The sequence below is a fragment of the Monodon monoceros genome, unplaced genomic scaffold (genome assembly GCF_005190385.1).
Source record: "Monodon monoceros isolate NGI ecotype Baffin Bay Population unplaced genomic scaffold, NGI_Narwhal_1 Super_Scaffold_10, whole genome shotgun sequence".
NCBI classification, from domain to species: Eukaryota; Metazoa; Chordata; class Mammalia; order Artiodactyla; family Monodontidae; genus Monodon; species Monodon monoceros.
Window position 1 is genome coordinate 8,849,820 of NW_021703766.1, and position 21,245 is coordinate 8,871,064.

Sequence of the window (21,245 nt, forward strand, 5' to 3'; positions counted from 1 at the left end):
CTTGGTCACATTAGACGTAATTTTGCAGCCCGCCCGGCACAGTGGGTGGCTTGTGCGCATTCTCACAAGGATGGGAATTATTTTCGTGGATGTAATGCTCAGTCACCAAGAATCGTCTTTTCCTTCAAAGGTCATTTATTAAGCACCTTCCTGTATAACAGGAATAGTTCAAGGCACGGGGGCCACAGTTGTGAACAAAACAGACAAATCTCAGGGAGTTCATATTATAGGAGGTGGAGAGAGAAAATAGTAAATAGACAGACATATAACTTGTCCAGTAGTATTAAGCGGTGTGGAGAAAAATAAAGGGGAGGGGTGGGCAGATGGGGTGCCACTGTGAATGCGGTGGCCAGAATGTCACCTCATCGGAAAGGGGGAAAGCAGAATGCAGTGCGGGAAGAAGCCATGCAGGTCTCTGGCAGGAAAGCAATTCAGCAGAGGCAACAGCAAGTATAAAGTCCTTGAGTAGGGAGGTTGCTTGGCTTATTTCAGGAGAACAAGAAGGCCAGCGTGGCTAAATGTAGTGAATGAAGAGAAGATGCTAGAACATGAAATCGGAAAGTCTGCTGTGGACCAGATTATGGGAGAACTCCTTGACTATGGTAAAAAAAAAAAAAAAAAAAAAATGTGGACTTTAGTCAGTGAGATGAGCAGTTGTATCGGTTAGTGTTTGCTGTGTAACAAGTCATCCTGAAGCTTTGTGGGTTAACATGAGAAACATACTTTTTGCAGTTCTCTGGGTGGACTGGGGTATTCTCATCTGGGTTGGCTTGGCTGGGGCTACATGGTCTGGGGTGGCCTCGCTTGCACGTCTAATGAATGAGTAGTCTGCTGTTGGTTTGGGGAGCGGCCATGTGGCTCGCATTGTCCAGCCGGTTAACCCAGGCCCATTCATAGGATGGTGGTTGCAGGATTCCAAAGAGCAACAAGAAAGGGCAAGCCCAGTGCACAAGCACATTTTAAATTGGCCAAAGCAAGTCATGTGGCCAAGGCCAGAGTTAGAGAGAGGACCACCCAAGGTGTGGAGACTGGGAGGAGAATTACGATGGCCACGTTTGCAAATAGTCTACCGCAGAAGCACTGGAGGGTTTGGACCAGAAAAGTGACATTATCTGATGCATAGTTTGAAAGGTGCTGTGACAATAAGGATTTTGTGAAGGGCGAATATAGCCAGATGGGAGGACGTAGCCAGGCTCTGGACCACTGGAAAGCACTGGTGTTTGACTGACCACAGAGCCAGAGGCCCAGAAAGTCATGACGTTGTCTGGGCTGAAGCTGCCACTGTCAAGAGGAACAGTGACACACACCCCCTGCCCCCACCTTCCTGGTATTTCAGCAAAAGCTTTCTCTCCACCTTGCCAAAGTGGCCTTTCTTACATCCCTGCAGGAATGGCCTGGAAACCACAGAGTAAGTGATAACAGGATGAGTGGGGAAGAGCCTCCAAACCACCCCCCGATTCTCCTAAGCAGGGATGGTTTCTAATCACCAAGAACTTGGTAGTTACAGGGGGAACAAACCATCGAGGGACTGAAATGATCCACGATCCATGATAACAAAACCTCTTAAGGTGAAATTAAGTGATAGTCATTTTTCTTTTTCTTTCTCTCTTCAACAGAAAATATGATGCTGGCATGCTAATTGCGTGAGACAACTCGGCCCGCAGACAGCCACAAAGCACAAAAACAAAACAAAACTCAGAGAAGAAACGAGAATGGTGTTTCCCTGGCGTCTACAAGAAGCGCTTTATTTTTCCTCTAGATTGCTTTTCTAAAAAAACAAAACAAGACAAAAAACAAAACTGAAACAAACATTTAAAGGAACAAGACAAAAAAACTTCAGGTGATACTATTCAAGCATGCTCTTTTATTAAACGTAGGATGAGAGGAACAAGAGGACACTGAAGCAGGATGCTGAACACTGAGGGGCTGTGAACCTCCGCGATGGCGTTGTTTCCCAAAACTGTGAGTGAAGAATGGGGGGAACAGCTTTTTATCCCCCATCCCCAAAATATCCTGTAATGGCGCAAGACTTCCTTTCCTGCCTGTCAAGGTATCTAGGGAATGATTTACAAAATGTGTTTGTTATAATCGCTAAAGAATCTTTTGTATAGCTTTGGCCGGGGAGTTGGTGGACCAGTAGTTGGTGGACCAGTACTTGGCGACCCAGTAATTGTGACTAAGTGTCACCTCCGTCTCGGCTGGAACAAGGTTCAGAGGGTCCTCTCTCCAGTAGTTGCCAAGGCCACTCCGACTTGATCAGGCTGAAGTTATCTCCTGGATCAGTGCAGCGAAGGGTAAACACTGGCCTTTTTCTTCCCTAAATAAGAAAAAGGCAGCTCCTGGCTACAGTGTGGCCATGGAGGCTGCGCCTGGGGTGGGGGAGTGGGGCACCAGGCTGTCCTACACCGTGAGAATTGCTCGTGCTTCTACCGTGAGACGAAGAACCTACCGAGCAAGAAAGCTTCACTTTCAAACAAACAGGCCATCACCAGGGGAGCAGAGGGACCCAGGCCTGACCCAGCCCCAGAAAAGACGTATCGTCCCCTTTACCCCCAGAACTGCCCGCTTCCCACGGGTACGTAACATTTTTCGCTCTGTTGTGACGACTCATATCCTTGACTCTAGCGGATCTGGGTCGGAGGGACATGGAAAGCCCTGGCATGATAAGTTGGAAGGGGTCCAGCGTTGGCAGTTACGCCCGAGCACTCGCGCGTGGTGGGCACGTGTGCCGATCCTTGCCGAGCGCCCACTTAGCCGGACGGGCTGCCAAGTCCTTCCTGGATCAGCCTCTCGCTGAGCGCCCACAGGGCCCGCGCCGTGTCTTCGCTCTGGGCTTCCGTCGAGGGCATGCAGCGGCAACAGCTGTTGAAGTACATCCCTCCCAGACCCTCCAGTTCTGGAGCGGCAGCACAGAAGACGGTGGTGGCGGCTCCTTGTTGCTGGAAGGCAAAGAACAGAGACCACGGAACGTTATTTTTTTAAGAAAAGAGGTGATGGAAAGGTTTTCTTCTAACTGGCAATGAGCAAGAGTCTCTCCCCACCCGGTTCAGATGCATCTGGATCTCAGCACGGCCGAGGGTACTGAACTCAAAGCACATGACTGTAAAAGGTACGATGGGACCATCCAGGGAAAACGAGTTCATAAACTCTGCTCGTAAAGCCAGTGTGACTTTTTTACACCTCATATAGGAAAAGGCTTTGAAAACAGACTACACGTCTATCAGTTAATCACATCAGATGTCTCTTCTGAGCAACGAGAAGAAGATGGGATCCTTTTGAACACGCGAGAGCAAATTCATCCAACTCCCTCACTTCTCAACGCATAATGTCTTTTGACACTGCGAAGTTTCTAGAAACTTCTCTCTGAACTAAAGCAACCACGCTAATCATGGCCCATCAGGTAGCAAACCAAGCGGGACTGGTGCCAGATTTTTCCTTATTCGTTGCCCATGGGGCTGCTAGAGGAAGGGTTTGTGATGCTGTGTTAAAATGTTTGAGACACACGTATACACACATTCCCCACCATCACACATGCCTCATGCAGACACAAGACACGTTTGTGAATTTATCCTTATCCTGGAAACCTTTTTAGAAGTGTGGTATTCAGCCCCTACTTGCAATGGGACAGTGGCTTGGGGGGGGCCCACGTCCTCCCAGCCCCCTTCAAAATGCAAGTTGTAATGAGTGCAATTGATCACTTCCGACTGACCTTCTGAGTAGCAGATGGCGCTGTGGCTAGGGACGTGTGTGCCGATGGGGCACCCTATCATCCGGGCTGACAGAATACTGTCAGGGATGCTGGAAAGAGGGCAAGAAATCACTTTGCTTTGCAAAAGCCATAATTAAGAATAATCGGCTGGTGTGCGTAGGGGGACACCGTCGGCACGGCTCTCATTTGAAACCAATACGGTTTATCCGGCGTCTCGTGATTAGTTACGTGCCTCACAGCCCTTGCTGCATCAACTAATTGACAGAGAAGGGGGCTGGGAGGCAGGGGAGAATGGAGAAAGATAACTGGGCATAAGGTCAACATTAGGAAAACATTAAGGACGTCTAACTGCGAGGGAAATGAGTTTCCATCCCCACCCAAAAGCTTACTCTTTTTCTCCCCCTACAGGGTTTAAACTGTGCCCAAGCAGAGAGGTTACTGGAGAGCATCCCCCCCCCATAGGGTTTGCATTCACCGTGGTTGTTTCGTACAACCCTCGGGAGCCAAGGTCATTCTGAGAATCAAGGTCTCAAGGTATTATGATTGTAGGGAAGTTCTATAAAGTAGACTTGGGGTTTTTGTTGCAGGGGGGCGGGGGGACGTTTATTGCATTTGTCTGGAAACCATGTGGTCAAATACATTGAAGTGACATGCTTGTGCAGAGGAGGGTGGCATGGCATGGGAATGGGATGCCTGAGTTCTGATAATAACGGGCTGCTTGACTGTATTGGACAAGGCCCTTTGGTCCAAAAACTGAACCCCTGACGTGACTTCTCTTTAACGAAATAGTAATCGGTGTGTGATTTCCCCAGCCCTGTCACCCATGCCCACTCCCCAAAAACAGCCAATTGTTTATTTTCTTGGTTTTCAAATCAATCTGTGTGGCTCAGGTCTAATGAGCCCATGTCATCCAAATTTCCTTTCACTGAATTATTATTCCTAATAACCCTTAGCTTAGCACATTTATCTAACGAAGTTCCAGTGGCTTATCTGACGCCCCTGCATCCCATGTGGGGAAAAAAGGCAAGCAAAGCACCTCTAAAGACAAATGGAAGAGTAGAGATGCTCATCTCGCCAGCCCAAGCAAATATCATCTTGGCCTCGATTCTTAGCAGATGTCAGGTGGAGATGGTGTTTTTGAATAATTTTCTGGATATCTGTTTTCGATTTCCAGTTTACTTTGCAACTGCCCAAACCACCAAGGAGTGGTCAGGGCCCTTGGCATCAGCTCTCAAGTGGTGGGAGAAGCCGGTCAGCTCATCCCTAAATCCAGGCTCCCTCAACCCCACCCCAGAGCGGTTATAGTATCAGCATTCATACATCACAACAAACTGGCCTCTCACAGCTCCACCAATCCTGAGAAAAGATCAAAGTTGGCCACTTGGGAAAGCAACAAACGGAATTCTTCCAAACCCAGTGTAATCTTTTGCCACTCTGACATTCTAAAACGATACCATGCTGCACTCTCTTGCATTGTGGGAATGGTATTTTTGCAGAGAAATTCTGCGCTTACGTTGATTCAGAATCGAGTTGATGAGGGAGCCGGGGGGCATGCATTTTCCCTCCACGGAATGTGAAAGCAATTGCAATCGACCTCATTTCATGTAAACCGCCACTTGGCTACCATGCTGACAACCGTAAAGTTGAGTAAAGCCCAATCTTTTATCAAGAGCTGGCTTTGATTCCTTTGCCCCCAGGCTCAGGGCGATACACAATTTAAACCTCATCACCAGCGGTGCTGACTCTGTAGAAGAACACATACAGCAGGGCACCTGAAAGCAAAGACCACCTTTTCCGCTCTGAAGATCAACTGTGCACATCTGGCAAAGAGAGACACTGGACGGTGAAGTAGTGACAGCATCTTTTCGTCCCAAGCCCACGACCCTTTCGGCTTCTCAGGGAATGCTCTTTTCAGCTGCACCCATGGCAGCCTCTGAGTGACATCTTTATATGATCAGATGGGATGACGGTTTAATAACGAGTTCTAATTTGGGGCTCATCAGCTTTTCGGCCTATCACCAGAGTGACACGGAGCCACATTAGGAAATCTCATTAGTAAATAAGCTGGTTCTGCTGATACAAGAGAAAACATTTTTAAACTGATTGATAGAAGAAAAATTTTTAAAGAGCACTTTCATCGCCGTCAAATGACTTTCATGCCACTCGGGGGGGGGGGGGGGCATCAGTCCGTAATCCAGAAAAAAATGAAAGAGCCTATCAAGGAAATGATGTTCCCAACTGTGATATAAAGTATCTGCCTTGCTGGTTGGCACCGCTGCTTACTGATCCGTCGTGATACGATAACACGATAACAGCCATATCTTGACATATATAAACACTAGCAGGAGCTGTGGGTTCCCCTCAGTGATTTTTTAAGAACAAATTCATGGGAAGCCTGGAGGTTGCAGGTTGCATGCCGTTGCTGATCGTGGGAGCCGGGGTGGCGACTCTGTCCTGTAGCACCGGCGGTGAGTTAGGGTGTGGATCGCACGGGGCTGAGGATTTCTGGGAAGCCCAGTAGAATCATTAATCACGCCTGAACGCCATTTCTGATTTAGTCAAACATTTGCGAGCTGCCAAAGGAGAACTACGCCATCAATCTTTATAGCGTCTGTACAGTTACCCAGGATTCTTGTTTGGGATTAAGTTAAGAGCATCTGGGTAATAAGGGGGTTCATCATTCTCTTTCAGAAATCATTTGTCGGATGAGCGGCACAGTCTTCAACTACAGAAAGCTGGGAGTTAGAAGGCAGTTACTGTTCATTTATCGTTGGGGCCCTGAGGTCTAAATCATCCATCCTTCCAAAGCCCTTGGTTGGGACGAAACGGTGACGTAGCCACGTTTCATCAACATTTACTTGATAACCACTGGCCCTCAATGTGCAGCTGTCCGCACGGACTCCAAATGAATATTCACTCTTGGCGAGAGAAAGGTACAGGGGTTTCTGATCAACAATCTAGGCTTAAGGAAAAATCCACCCACATGTTAATATCTGTAACGCACTGGTAGGTACTCTAATATAACTTACGTTTTAATAAGGACACATGTTACACAATTATGTTTAGTTTTCAGGTTTCTCTACTTTTAAAATGCATGCTTCTTTAAAAAAGAAAGGATAAATTCCTGTCTTAAAATACATTTGACTCTGAGACAGACACATAAAAAAGGAGACACACTACCATGGGATATCTGTATATTCAATGATTCTGAGAGTAGCAGATGTTCTAAGATTGCTTTCCTACAGACACGTCGGCATCAGGACACGGCACAGCACACGTTGAGTGAATCACCTATGCAGAAAGTGGAGCTGAGAAAGGGGAGGCGGCACAGAACTTACACCGGACTTGGAACCCCAAGGGCAGGGAAGGAGAACTTCCCTTCTGGAAGCGGGCAGTGACGACTGTGCTGAATTCCCGGGACAAAGAAGTTTGCAGGTGTCACAGGAAGAGAAGACAGGTGCCTCTTCGAACCCTCAAAGCTTTCCCTGTTACTCATCTGGGGTCTGTGAGGCAAAGGAAACAATTCCCAAACGCAGAACCGATGCAACGCCCTGGTGAGTACAGCAGAATCATTTATCCCGGAGCCTTGGTGGAGATGGGGCAGTGAATGCAGGTGCCATAGGTGGGACAGATGGCCGCCCTCTCAGTCTCTTCATGTCTCCCAATAACCCTCCCCAAAGAGAGTTTTCAGCTACCCTACTGGAAACGTGCGACGCGGTGTCTCAGGGTTCATCTCCCGAGACTGAGGTGCTTGGAGCACAGCTGTTCCTCAGCAACAGGACGGTTTAAATCTGATTTGAGAGGAAAAAACAAAGCAAGCTGCTCCAAAAGGTTATGTGTTCCCTACTCACCATCTGAGAACCATCTGAGAACCATCTCTTTTTTTTTTTGCGGTACGAGGGCCTCTCACTGTCGCGGCCTCTCCCCCGTCGCGGAGCACAGGCTCCGGACGCGCAGGCTCAGCGGCCATGGCTCACGGGCCCAGCCGCTCCGCGGCACGCGGGATCCCCCCGGACCGGGGCACGAACCCGCGTCCCCTGCATCGGCAGGCGGACTCTCGGGATTCCCCCGGACCGGGGCACGAACCCGCGTCCCCTGCATCGGCAGGCGGACTCTCAACCACTGCGCCACAGGGAAGCCCAATCTTTTAAGCCGACAGGTGAGCCACATATTCTGTTTGTTAGTTGGCAGAGCGATGCAGCTTACGCAGGCGTGAGGCTCAAGGGCCTCCCTGCTCGTGTGACCACAACCGACCCCTGGCCCTCCTGCCTGGGTGTGGAATGAGTGCAAATCAAATAACATACCAACTTCCGCCAAAATGATGTGAGACGGGAGACGACAGAGAACGTGCCTCGAAAGGACCCTTCTCCTCCACACTGTCGACCTTTTCTGGTGAGTCGCTGCATACGGGGGCTGTTCCAGTGGTGACGATGGCCAGCATCTGCTGGGAGCTAGCCCTTCCTCTGGCACCGTGCAGAAAGCTTCGTAAGCACCGTATTCTAACCCGCACACAGCTCTACCAGCCAGGGACAATCATCCCCATCTACAGGGAAGCCTACTTAGCACCAGAGCTCAAAAGCAACTCGTCCAAAGCCACACAGATCATCCCACAGATTGACCCTCCGGAATCCATGCCCGATGCAGTACCAAACCTCCTTCCCAAGCTCGCGACACAAATTTGCAGGCTGCCCGTTCCCTGTGTCTCCCGTTTGGCTGAAGCTACCTTAGGAGGAGTCCTCTTTCCCTTCTCAGCCAGGCTACATCTGGCCGAAAATTAAATGGATGGGCTGTACGTTTAATTTTTAAAAAACGGGCTGTCGTGTGCTCACCTGAGAAATGCTGGGAGGAGAGTTTCCCATTGTTGATTTAGGCAGTGAACTAAATGGAAATCATATCCATTAGGATTAACAAAAATGAAGACCCAGCGCCACCTCAAAAGATCCAATGGCAAGTGACCCTTAACAAAACCATCACCACCTGATTCAAAATGCCACCTCCAGGTGCCAGATGTGACCAGCTGTGAACCTGCTACTCTTGGACGATCGACTTGTTTTCAAAGCGTGAACGGAACCGCATCAAAACCAGTGAAACCCCGAGCAGTCTCCATCTTGTAACTAACTTCACACACGTGTACAATGAATATGGTCTTTTGGAGGATAGCATCTGACATGTTACAGCAGGTTTGCAGAGGGAAATGATCCACCTCCCTCTCCTGCCCTCCCCCAGTTAATTCCTAAGAAGTAAGTGATTCCTACCAAGGCGCCAAACGATAGAGGCTTAGGTACCTGCAAATACTTCTTGTAGATATCGTAATATAACTTAACTTTCATAGCCCTCGGGAGTTTTGCTAACTCACAGGCTGTTCTTAGCATTTATTACAGAAGGGAAATCCACTCAGTTTCCCAAGTAGAAAAGGTGAAGAGGGTCAGGAAAGCGGGTATTTGTTTCTAACTGAGGAGGCTGGAAAAGTCTTCGAGAGTGTTCTGGAGAATCCATTTAGATTACATGCAGATCTTATAGCCTGACGTAAGAGAATGTGTACCTACCACCGTGGGTTAGGATATTTACCTCCTGCCTCATGGAAAGAGTTTCTTTGCTAAAGAGAATCCCAAATGTGGAAAGCCTCAGAGGTTGCTTTTTTCAGCTGACTGTCCCGTGGCAGGTAAAGGAGTACCATTCCCTGGGTGACCCTGGGACACAGGGCTCGATGGCACTTGCTCTGAAGGAGAGCTAAGCCATGGGCTATGCCAGCGCATCACCATCATCAGTGCAGTGGGTCCTGGCACAGCCCCACAAAGTAGACGGCAGTTTGAGTGCCAGGTATTTGAGGGGCACACGTGGGACAGCTTTCACATAGCAGATGTGCACACATCTTCGTTGGGAGAGAATCACGATGACATGGAGGCTTTCTTATTTTGCAGTTGAGGCGCCCCAAATATCATGCCCCCAAATCCACATCAGGCTACAAAGACCATGCTAGTCTCCTTGACAAAAGCCATGAATCTCTAGCAAGACCATTAAGCAGTTTTAAGAGATTGACTTGAAGACCAGGGCAGAATGAGTTGGAAAGTCAGGAGGACGTGGCTGTGATGCTCTGAGAAATCTTTGCAGGAACAAGCCCAGGGACCAGGAGGTTCAGGATGGAAAGCTGGAAAGGACTTTTAAAGGCAGAAGAGCAGATTTGTCTTTGCTGGCCTTAGGTTTGGGGGAGGAGTGGGCAGACACTCCCTACCGTCCAAAGAGGTCCAGAGCCATGTTTGTTCTGGACAGCAAGGCTCCAGAGGATTTTTGCTTAGGCTCAGCGGCAGCATTTCAGGGCAGCGTGGCCCTGGGAGGTTTTCAGGACTGTGTTTTCAGTTGGCTGACCTGTTCTGAACTTTCCCTTGACATGAATGCGGCCCTTTTCACACCCCCTTTGTGATCCACAATTCTTGCCGTAAACATGGCAGGGGTTCCGTGACAGACTGATGGCTGGTCTCAAAAGAGTGAAGGTGGAACATTTAGCATGATTTCATCGTCCTCAGACCTGCTGTTATTTCTAGACGTGCTCTGGTGGAGTGGGGGGTCCTCCAAAGGAGGGAAGGAAAAAGGAATGATGCCTGTTCTACCCTCCTTTTGTGCCAAAGAAAGATGTTCTAGAACTGACTGGGCTGGAGAGACGGTCTCATTAAAAATAAGAGAGGACGTTGTTACACCTGTAACAACATCTCTGTTAGATCCATGAAAGCATTCCCTGGGCATTCTGTGCTGGTGCCGCCTGGGGTGCCCACATTGCTTTTCAAGTAGGGAGTTGCCTTGCTGGGCTGGAAAACTGCACTGGGGTATCCACTCTTCCACGGGTTAGTTTCCAATGGCTCGGCAGAAGGATCTTAGAAATGTGCCGCCAAAATAAGCATCATCCTTCCACCTGGGACAAATCCGATGGCCCATTCCTGAAATATTCCAACCCGGCCACCTGGAGACTAGTGCCGAAGGACTATTGAGTGTCCCTAAGAGCTCAAAGAAGGCATTTTAGCTTGTGTTAATTTGAAACGTTTTTACTTCTTTAACCTTGGTTCTAGCTAGCTCTGTATACTGTATATAAATGTATGCCTCTGTATTTGCCATGTATACTGAAATAAACCTTTAAAGTTACCGCCAGGCAGAATGAATGGGTTCGGTTCTAATATAATGGCGCAAAGCATATCTTCACAGTACAAGTGAAACAGACAGCTTCCCCCCTTCCCTTCTTCTGCACAGAATCGCACCACCGAGCTGGCCTGCCACGCTGGCTCTTATAGAAAACCTTAGAGCTGACCATTTTTGTGAGCAGGCGAACCCCAAACAAACAAACAAGCTGTTTGTTGCCATTGTTAAGGCTGACAGTTCCTTTACACCTAGGACACAGAGAGAGTCTACGACCTAGTACCGAAAAGGCATTGGTGATGGGGGGATAAAACCCACAGGGTCTTCTCTGATGAGGCCACATGGCCTCGTGGTAAGATATTCACGAACTCTTAACTCTTCCAGCAGCGAATCAAGAGAACGGAGTCTGCAACAATCAGATCTCACAGGCAGGCCGCCCTCCGCCCTCCGCGTCCAGCCACACTGTTTCAAGAGTCAAGCACGTCTGCGTTAGGTTTGCGCCTTTTCATAGAGGGCTCTCTGCGACGGATCATTTCTCAGGCTCAAAGACGCTGGCCTTGTTGATATTTCATTTAGAACATACTGCGGAGAGCGTCTCATTTATATTACTTCCATAATTAATGGGGAGACCTTAGGCACTACCTTTGCACAGACGGATCTCGTCACAGTGGTCGACGGGTGGAGGAGAAACAGTAGGTATTTCATTCACCAGCAGCGTGTCGCTAGTTAGTGGGAAATGATCACGTATGCTGTTGCTTTAATTGCCAGGGTTAAATAATTCTGCCTCGGTGCAAGGGAACATTTTAAAGCACTTGGTGCAAACAGACTAGAAACAAAACACACACACACACACACACACACACACACACAGAATTACCTTGATTATGCAACACCTTAGCATCATAGAAAGTTACAAAGGTATGTCTCTTTTTAAGATTGCATTCCATCGTGCAACTATGCATGTGCTGAGTACTGATCATCCTGTATTTTAGGAAATACAATTAGGCCGCCTTTCTCTTCTCCTGTGTAGACTGTAAATACCTGTAGCTCTTTCCCTTGCTTCCTTATGTAAATATATGTAAATACTAACAAGCTCTGCATGCTAATATTCTAGGCAATTTCAGGTACTTTTATAATCTGAAGGCATGTACTTGAAGTGGTTTGTTAAAAGGAAAAAAAAAAAAAAAAAACCCCACCTCGCTCAAACTCTTGAAAGCTGAATAGAAATTAAAGATTTCTTCCTAGACTGTTGTGGTTTCTTTCGTTTGCCTTCTCCTCTCTCAACAGGGTCCCCCACTTAGGCTCCCTCACCTGCTGCCAGGAAAGAGGCACCTGGGCACCCACCGGACCCAGGAACAGTGGCTCAACTATGTGGTTTGGGTTTTTACACACTTTCCTTTGGTTTCTCTAAACGACTTCTAGAATCTTCAGGTAGGCGTCTTGGTTTTTCTATCGAGAGAATTGGGAGTAAAAATACTAATTCATATCTGTTGTTCCCCTACTACGTACCAAGCACAGGGCTCGAGGCTTGACGTCCCCACAACCCTAAGAAAGGACCCTGTCAGTCATTCCCATTGCAAAGATGCAGAAACTGAGTCACAGCAAGATGAGCACGTGCCTAAAGTGACAAAACCATTAAATGCCTCTCAAACGCCAATTCTTTCCTGTATACCAAGGGTCAGTAAGTAAACTTTTTCTGCCAAGGATGACAGAGGAAATATTTTAGGCTCTGTAGGCCCTACGGTCTCTGTCACAACTACTCAGACCTGCCACTGTTGTTCTGAAAACAGCCACAGACGACACATACCCCAGTGAACATGGCTGTGTTCCAATAAAACTTTATTTACAAACAAACACCTCTTCCCTACACCCAAAGCTCAGTCCCTCTTCAACAGACCATTGCCCTTTCCCTTTCGAATACGTTTATGTGTTTGACGGGGAACTCATTTGATCACCTGAAAAGTCTCCATCTCTTCCTTGTATGTAGCAACACTATTTGCAGAAGCCGTGAAGTATTAGGGGAGCGAAAATGAAGACCCCCCCCCCCCGAGCTTATAAATCAAACTCTTCCTCAGACAGATCTCACTGCCAGGTTTCAATTTAGTTATCTTTCGTTTTCATAAATGGGGATGGAGGGAAAAAGTATGAAAGACTAAGGTAAAAAGAAAGAAATCAAGCGACACTCACTCTTCAATGAGGGGAAGGGGGCCATTACCTCAGGTATCTATGGAAACCAAGCTGCACGTAAACTCTTTTAATGGTTGGAAAACAGCATTGGCTTTTGAAGGTGTTTTTCCCAAGTATGATGCTTCGGTGTAAATGCGTTAATTGACAGTTTCCTTCGGGACTTTTTTATTGAAGTTTCCAAACTAAATTTCATGGCACAAGGAACTCTCTGGGGCCCTTGAAGAATGCTGCAAAGTTAGGGCTTTAGAAAACTGAGCCAGCCCTGGCATCCCGTACAAATCCAAGCCGATTCCCCTGTAGAGCGAGTGAAGCAGCAGCCCTCACTGCCCGTAGTTTTCCCTTTTTAAAAGGCCCCCTGCAGCCACCCGGGGATGGGAGAGAGCCTCTCTAACCTCATCTGAACAAGAATCAGTATCATCCCTTTTGAGTGAGTCATGAAGAGAAATGAGGATAAGCAGTGGGGAGGAGACGGAAGCTCTGGGTATTTTTGCAGATCGGGTGGCGGTGTGGGATGGTGGTAAAAGCCCAGGAGCCGAAGTCTGAGATACATGAATTCGAGTCCCGACTTGGCCACCTGGCAGCTCTGTGACAAGGCACTGAGCCTCGGTCTCCCCATCTATGAAATGGACGTCGTAACAGCCCCTTCACCGGGCTCTTGGGAAGACGGTTGTAACGTCTGGAGATTTCCTGAGTACACCATAGATAGTACTTCCATCCTGGCTACAGGTCCGTTTGTTAACAATTTGAAGGAGGAAGCATACAGATCAAAATAGCTCATCTGTCCTTCATCCGAGGGACTTAAAAGTAGGGGGGGTGGACATTCCTACCTTCTGAGCAAGAAATTCAAGAGGCGGTCACTTTTCTCAACAATCTTTACCCAGCATCTCTGGGTACCAGCCTAGCCATGGATTCCACTGGTCTTTCTGCTCCCCCGACCACAGCAGCCAGAACCAAGTTCACATCCGTGAAACCGGGGCACTGACATCTCAACGACAGCCACAGTCATGTATTAAGCACTGTAAAATTCCAGACCCTGCCCCCTGCCCTGGCCCTTTATACATGTCTACTCTAAATCTCCCAACATCCCTGGGCAATGATTCCTAGAAAAGGGGATGGACAGAATGATAAGGGAGCAGGTGCAGTAGTTTTTTTTTTAAGTGCAGTATTCCTTAAAAAACTAAAAACAGAGTTGCCATATAATCCAGCAATCCCACTCCTGGGCATATATCTGGAGAAAACCATAATTCAAAAAGATACAAGCACCCCAATGTTCACTGCAGCAGTATTCACAATAGCCAAGACACGGAAACAACCTAAATGTCCATCGACAGACGAATGGATAAAGAAGATGTGGTGCATATATATACAATGGATGTGGTACATATATACAATGGAATACCACTCAGTCATGAAAAAGAATGAAATAATGCCATTTGCAGCAACATGGATGCAACTAGGGATTATCATACTAAGTGAAGTAAGACAGAGAAAGCCAAATACCACGTGCTATCATTTATATGTGGCATCTAAAAAAAATGATACAAACTTATCCACAAAACAGAAACAGACTCACAGAGTTCAGAAACAAACTTACGGTCACCAAAGGGGAAATGTGAGGGGAAGGGGTAAATTAGGAGTTTGGGATTAACAGATACATATCACTATATCTAAAATCGATAATCAACAAGGACCTTCTATATAGCACAGGGAACTCTACTCAACGTTCTGTAATAACCTATATGGGAAAAGATTCTGAAAAAATGTTTACGTGACTATGTATAACTGAATCAGTTCGCTGTACACCTGAAACTAACACAACACTGTGAATCAACTATTCTCCAATATAAAATAAAAATTCGATTTTAAAAAAGTGCAGTAAAAATGTAGAATCTAGGTGTTGGGTAGATGGGTGGTTGCCACATTATTCTTTCAAATTTTCGATTTGAAAACTTTTGTAATAAAATGTTAGAAAAATACATGGATCCATCCCTGTGGGGTATTAGCCCCATTTTACAGAGGAGCAGACTGAGGCACAGAAGTGGTCTGGACTGGCCTAATGTCCTCCACCTGGTAAGTGGTGACATCCTCTTTGAAATCCATGCCCAGCTGGCTCCAGTGCTGCTTCTATGATGGGCCCCTATGCATCTCTGTTGTACCTTGTAGGGTCAATTAACCCTGTCTCTCTTATACCACTGGTTGGATTTTTGCCTCAAAGCATGAAAACTGGTTTTCTCACACTCTTCCCACCGGGCAGGCAGATCTTGGGGCCTTCAACTCAGAGCCCAGAAGTCAGTTAGCTCAACAGCAAAAGCGACCCGTGTATGAATGGATGTAAATTTGTATCCATTCACCTGGTGGCTATTTAATTTGGCATTTGATTCTAATGCAGCTCCTGAAGACGTAGGGTTATTCTCACTCACTGAAAACGTGCCACCAGGTTCAGAAATACTGATGCCCCCCCGCCCCCAGCACGTTGACAGTGCCTGTGATTTGGACGCAAAACTCAGAGAGAGGGGGACGGGCAGGCTGCGTGGGAGACACGCGCAGTGAAAATCAACCAGCTGCCTGTGCTTGGATGTGGTCACAGGCAAGAGGCAAGGGCTGCTGGCGTCTGGGCTGCAGGAGATGGTTGGATGGGAAACTCTCTGGCCTGACCCGTCTTCCAGCTCAGACTCCCCCCTTCTAGCTGTGGCAAGTTCCACATTCTGAATTGTAGCAGCTAAAAGACAACTTCAGCCCAATCCCGACGATTTCGCAAGGGAGCCCAGGCGGCCCATTCAGCAACCCCAGGCTGTTTCCTAAATCCAGGTGTAAACTTTCCTATTGGTCAGAAATTCTCCTCCTAGCCGACCCACCTCTCCCGCTTTCCCTTCAACCCCCGGGAGAGACGAAACCTGCACATCATCCTCCTTTCGGCCTTCCCTCTAGAAACTCACCAGTCACCTGCCCCAGCGCCTCCCCTTTAGCCATTGCCCAACCTAGGTACAGTCACATCAGTCATCTTCCAGCCCCTTAGTCATCTCCCTGCCAAACCCCTCCTGAGTTCTTCACGTCCTGGCCAGGTGAGTATGAGACGTGACAGCCGCCTTAGGGAGGGTTAGTCCGGCCCCGACCAACGACAGCAACAAAGCGGTACCGATCATGGTAACGGCTGCTGCTTACCGAGAGCCTGCTCCGTGCCAAGGGCCCATTATTACTCCTGACGCTCACGACCACCTCACCAGGCGGCTATTACTGTCGAGGCTATAAGGGAGGTGAGGTCACTCACAGCCGCGTGCCTGGGAAGTGATGGAGCGAAGATCCAAACTGAGTCCGTCTTGGTTCAAAGCCCCTGTTCTCGTTCATGGCTAATGCCCGCTCTGACCCCATACCCCGTTCACGGCACGGCATCCTGGGATTATGTGTAAACATGCAAACGTAGCCCCATCAGGCTAGGTACATATTCCCTCCCTGGCCACGTCCCTGTCCACAGAGCCTCGGGGACCTTCTTCCTCGTCTCCGAGCTCCATATCTTGGTCCTCCGACCCCTGGCTGCTGGTCCAGCGTCCTCAAGTCCGGGGGCACCATTTCTGCCTGCATGTGGTTTGGGACAATACCTGGGCCCGACGCCCCTCCCCTGCCCTGTTCAAATTGCTTCTCACGCAAAGGAGAGTTCTTGGAAGCCGGCAGGGCTCGGGGTTTATGGTTGGGCGTTTGCGGGCTGTCTGGCTGCATCCCACCAGGGCGGGCTCACCACCAGCCAACTGCAGTTAAACTCTCCTGCCCTCGCAGTTCAGACAAATGCTGACCTTAGGACGACGGGGAACACCGAGGGACACCTTAGTCTGCTTTTTCTCCCCCACCTCTGGCTGCCACACCTGATGGGATTCCTCCTCTCACAATTGCCTGGCTTGTAAAAAGGAAGATGCATAAATAAGTTAGTAGCTACTAAGCCAGGTGTCAGCGGGGATACAGCCAGTCGTGTAGCTGGCCGTCAAACTGTCCAGGTGGATGAAAAACCTGTCCTCTACCATCTGTGCCCTGTGGATTCCTAATGGAATGACTTTGCCAGGCAGTCCCCTGATGTATGAATCCCATACGGGGCATGGATACCTTCTATCGCACTTTCTAGGTGCTGAGCCCTACAGTTTGCTGAATTCTTGCCAGAGCCCTGTGGAGGCATCATTATCCCCATTTCACTTATAGGGAAACTGAGGCTCAAGCAAGTGAAATGACTTAGGAACAGATCATTCTTGTTCATTAAATTCTGATTGTGAGGGGCATCCCTCAAGCTGAGGGATGCATGTGCCTCAAATGCTTCCAGGGAGCGTCCACACTTTGCATCCACGCTCCCCAATTACAGGGAGGGTCCTGAAGCCCACAGAGGCAAAGGTCAAGGGGCAAAGTGGCAGAGTCAGAGGCTGAGCCCAATCACTTGGACTCCAGGCCCTACTCTGAGCACTGGCACCGGGATAAATGGGGATATGTTCACAACCCAAGGGCCACAGGAGTGTTCTTGCACATCTGTAGGTCAAGATTTTGCACAATCATCATAGTAGATCTTTCCACAACAAGACATAGGTAATACTTGAATGTAGTGCCAGGATCCAAACCCAGATCGGCCTGACTCCAGACCTAACGATTTCCCTGGCTCACTGGGAACTGTGCTCCCTGTGAGTTCAGCATCCTTGAAAACAGCACCCTTGTTGCCTTAGATCCTCTGTACAACAAGTGGAATCCATATGTGATGACAAAGAGACCCATCTACCCTCAAGCTGTCTCTCATTTAGGGACACAGGATCTGGGACCCTCCAGGGCTGTGGGTGGGAATAAGAGGACACAGGAAGAGGGAACGGAGACCAGGTAGGTAGGGTACCACGGAGAAGAGAATCCCACTCCTGGGCACATATCCGGACAAAACTCTAATCCAAAAAGATACATGCACCCCTATGTTCAAAGCAGCACTATTCACAATAGCCAAGACACGGAAGCAACCTAAATGTCCATCGACAGAGGAATGGATAAAGAAGATGTGGTACGTTTACACAATGGAATACTACTCAGCCATCAAAAAAGAACGAAATTATGCCACTTGCAGCAACAGGGATGCAACTAGAGATTATCATACTAAGTGAAGTCAGAAAGAAAGACAAATACCATATGATATCACTTATATGTGGAATCTAAAATATGACACAGGGACTGCCCTGGTGGCGCAGTGGTTAAGAATCCACCCGCCAATGCAGGGGACACTGGTTCGAGCCCTGGTCCAGGAAGATGCCACATACTGCGGAGCAACTAAGCCCGTGCGCCACAACTACTAAGGCTGCGCTCTAGAGCCCACGAGCCACAACTACTGAGCCCGTGTGCCACAACTACTGAAGCCCACGCGCCTAGAGCCCGTGCTCCACAACAAGAGAAGCCACTATAGTGAGAAGCCCGTGCACCACAACAAAGACCCAATACAGCCAAAGATAAATTGATTAATTAAAAGAAATAAAATAGAACATGACACAGATGAACCCATCTACGAAACAGAAACATGGACATAGAGAATGAACCGGTGGTTGCCAAGGGGGAGGGGGTTGGGGAGGGATGGAGTGGGAGGTTGGGGTGAGCAGATGTGAGCTTTTATATACAGAATGGATGAACAACAAGGTCCTACTGTACAGCACAAAGAACTATATTCAATATCCTATGATAAACCATAAGGGAAAAGAATATAAAAAAAGAATATATATATATGTATAACTGAGTCACTTTGCTGTACAGCAGAAATTAACACAACATTGTAAATCAACTATACTTCAATTTAAAAAAAAAAAAAAAGAGGATATGGGAGGAGGGAATGGAGACCGGGTAGGTAGGGTACCAGGGAGAGGAGGGGACAGGGCCCCTCATGGGACTGGACATCTCAGGACAGTGAATTGTTATTTTTCAGGTGTTAATGGAAGCTGGGCTTATACAGGCTCAGAACTGACTTCTTTGGTGCAGCATCACAAGCCTGGTGAGCGGAGAAAACCCTCTGGTTATCCCGAACATAGAGTTAGGGCATGTGTCCTTAAGCTGAGGACGGTCCCTTGGTTCGGTCTGGTCACCGACAGGAGAGGGCGCAGAGAAGAGAATGGTGTGCGTTCACATCGCACTCCTCTGACTATAGCGAAGGTGCCAAACCTCCAAACTGCTTTTGGTTTTGTCACTTCCTCAAATGGACGCACAAACAGGTCCCTAACGATTACACTGCCCGAGAAGAATCTGTCCTAGAACTTAGTGATGTCACTGTTCCCTCGTTCAAAGAGAATATTTTAAACAAAGATAGCTTTACCACCCGCGTTAACCGAACCTTTTCCCTATGGGAGGAATAGCATTTTCAAATAAGAAACAGAAACCAGTGATGTAAGGAAAGGAAAAAGAATGAAATTTTCTTTTCCTTCTCAACTGAAATACCTGACGCAGGTATATCTAGAATATCAGATGAACCCCACCAACTGGTTTTGCTCTAGGAGTCCGTGTACCACCACCTGGATGGTTTCCCAGGAACATGGCACTTCTCCGATCAGACGTAACTATTATCCCCTCTCAGGGCCGGCTCCTTTGTGAGGTACAAGTTCCTACCTTAGACGAGCTGACCTACCTTTCTAGCTTTCTCTTCTCCCTGCCCTCTGTCCTGCACCCCACTTACATGAACAGACTCTAAAGTGAGAGAGATGTGGCTTCCAAGTCAGCCTGTGACACTGTAGTGGATACTGTGGTGTGCTACCCAGAAGCCCATTCTGAGCCAGGAGGCACTCATTTCCCCAGCGTCTGGGCTGCTGTTTGCTAGCGGCAGGATCCCTTCTTAGGAAGTGCCTTCAGCTAGAGGGAGCTGCCTTGCCCAAGGATGCATCCAATCCAGGAGGCAGCCACATTAATGACTGCCTGGTCTCTTTGTCCCAATTCAGGGCATCTCTGCAGGGTCACCCTGGCTTTAGTCTCCTCGGCACTGGTGAAGTGTCTGTTGCTCCTACATCACAGCTCAATCCTCCCCCTGCCCCACCCTGCTGGCCACGCTGCTCCCCTACAGGCGTGGATCCCCAGAGCACAACCTGACGAGCCTCACGCCTATCTCGGCTGTGGAGTCAGCCTCCTGGGGCACCCAAACTACAAGAAACAACAGCTGGGTGACTTTGAGACGTAAACTTAACCACTCTGAGCCCACTTCCTCATCTGTAAACTTGAGTTGCTGGTATACAGATAGCATAATTTCGATAACTAAGTCAGACTGTGTATGTAGCATATTTACACGGAGCTGGCACGTAACGCTCAGCAGATAAAGGCAGGGTGGGTGTAGTGGAAGTAGTGGCAGCTGTCACGAACGCTCTCTGCCTGCGTGATCCCTGCTCATCCTTCAGTGTTGGGGCTATGTCATGGTGCAAAAAGCATAGATTTGGGGGGAGGGGCGCCTGTGTAGACGTGGTAGATTCAACTCAGGCATTTTTATCGGCCCTCCCTCCAGAAACTCGATTACCAGTATACTAAAGGGAAAAAAGTGTTTAATTCAGTGATCGAGAAACATCTACAACAACAAAAAAATTGGAAGATGGGAAGCAGATGGAGAAGCGTGAACTCCTGACTCAGCAGAGTGATGCGTACGGAACAGGAAGGCACCGAGCAATGCGCCAGCTCCCAGCATGGAACTCGGGAGCTAAGAGGATGGGGCAGAGGTTGGGAATGGGAGGAAGGGAACTGGGAAGGCTGGAGGCACCGTACGTGATGTCTGAGCAGAGTTCTCATACGGGGCAGGCGACAACTCCCATCTTTACCAAGTTCAGGGTCACCTCCGATGTGAGTTTCTACCAGACACCTCTACTGACCTTAACTCTCTGTCCCAAATCCTATTACGTAGCTGGGTGTGTGCTGTCAGACTCCGACCTCATTGACGTGGGTCCCTGGCCCACCCCAGTGCCTGGCACACAGTAGGTAGCTAACAAAATATTTCTAAAGAGATGAATGGGTATCTGATCGAATATCCTTTGCAGGGCAGAGGAAAAGGAAATCAACAAAACTCAGTTGCTACATACACACAATGAGTGGTCAAATTATTTCCTTTCCAAATTATTGTTGGTATGGTTTCGATACCGTTGTTCTCTGTAAGTTATGACTCACGGGAAAGCTACATTTATATTTTGCTTACAACTTGCCAGACACCGATCTAAGCTTGCTCTGTTTCAACACACACACACACACACACACACACACACACACA

At 48.3% G+C, this 21,245-nt stretch overlaps 1 protein-coding gene across 2 annotated transcripts in view; it reads right to left on the reverse strand.

The window, feature by feature from the left end:
• Positions 1–1,617: 1,617 nt before the first annotated feature.
• The window catches only part of WWOX (WW domain containing oxidoreductase), a 983,400-nt gene continuing 963,772 nt past the window's right edge, over positions 1,618–21,245 (reverse strand). For both annotated transcript variants that reach the window (XM_029235281.1, XM_029235288.1), the window contains exon 9: positions 1,618–2,939. In XM_029235281.1, the coding sequence (XP_029091114.1) occupies positions 2,751–2,939 (189 nt within the window). In that variant the 3' untranslated portion in view covers positions 1,618–2,750. The remainder of the gene's footprint in view (positions 2,940–21,245) is intronic.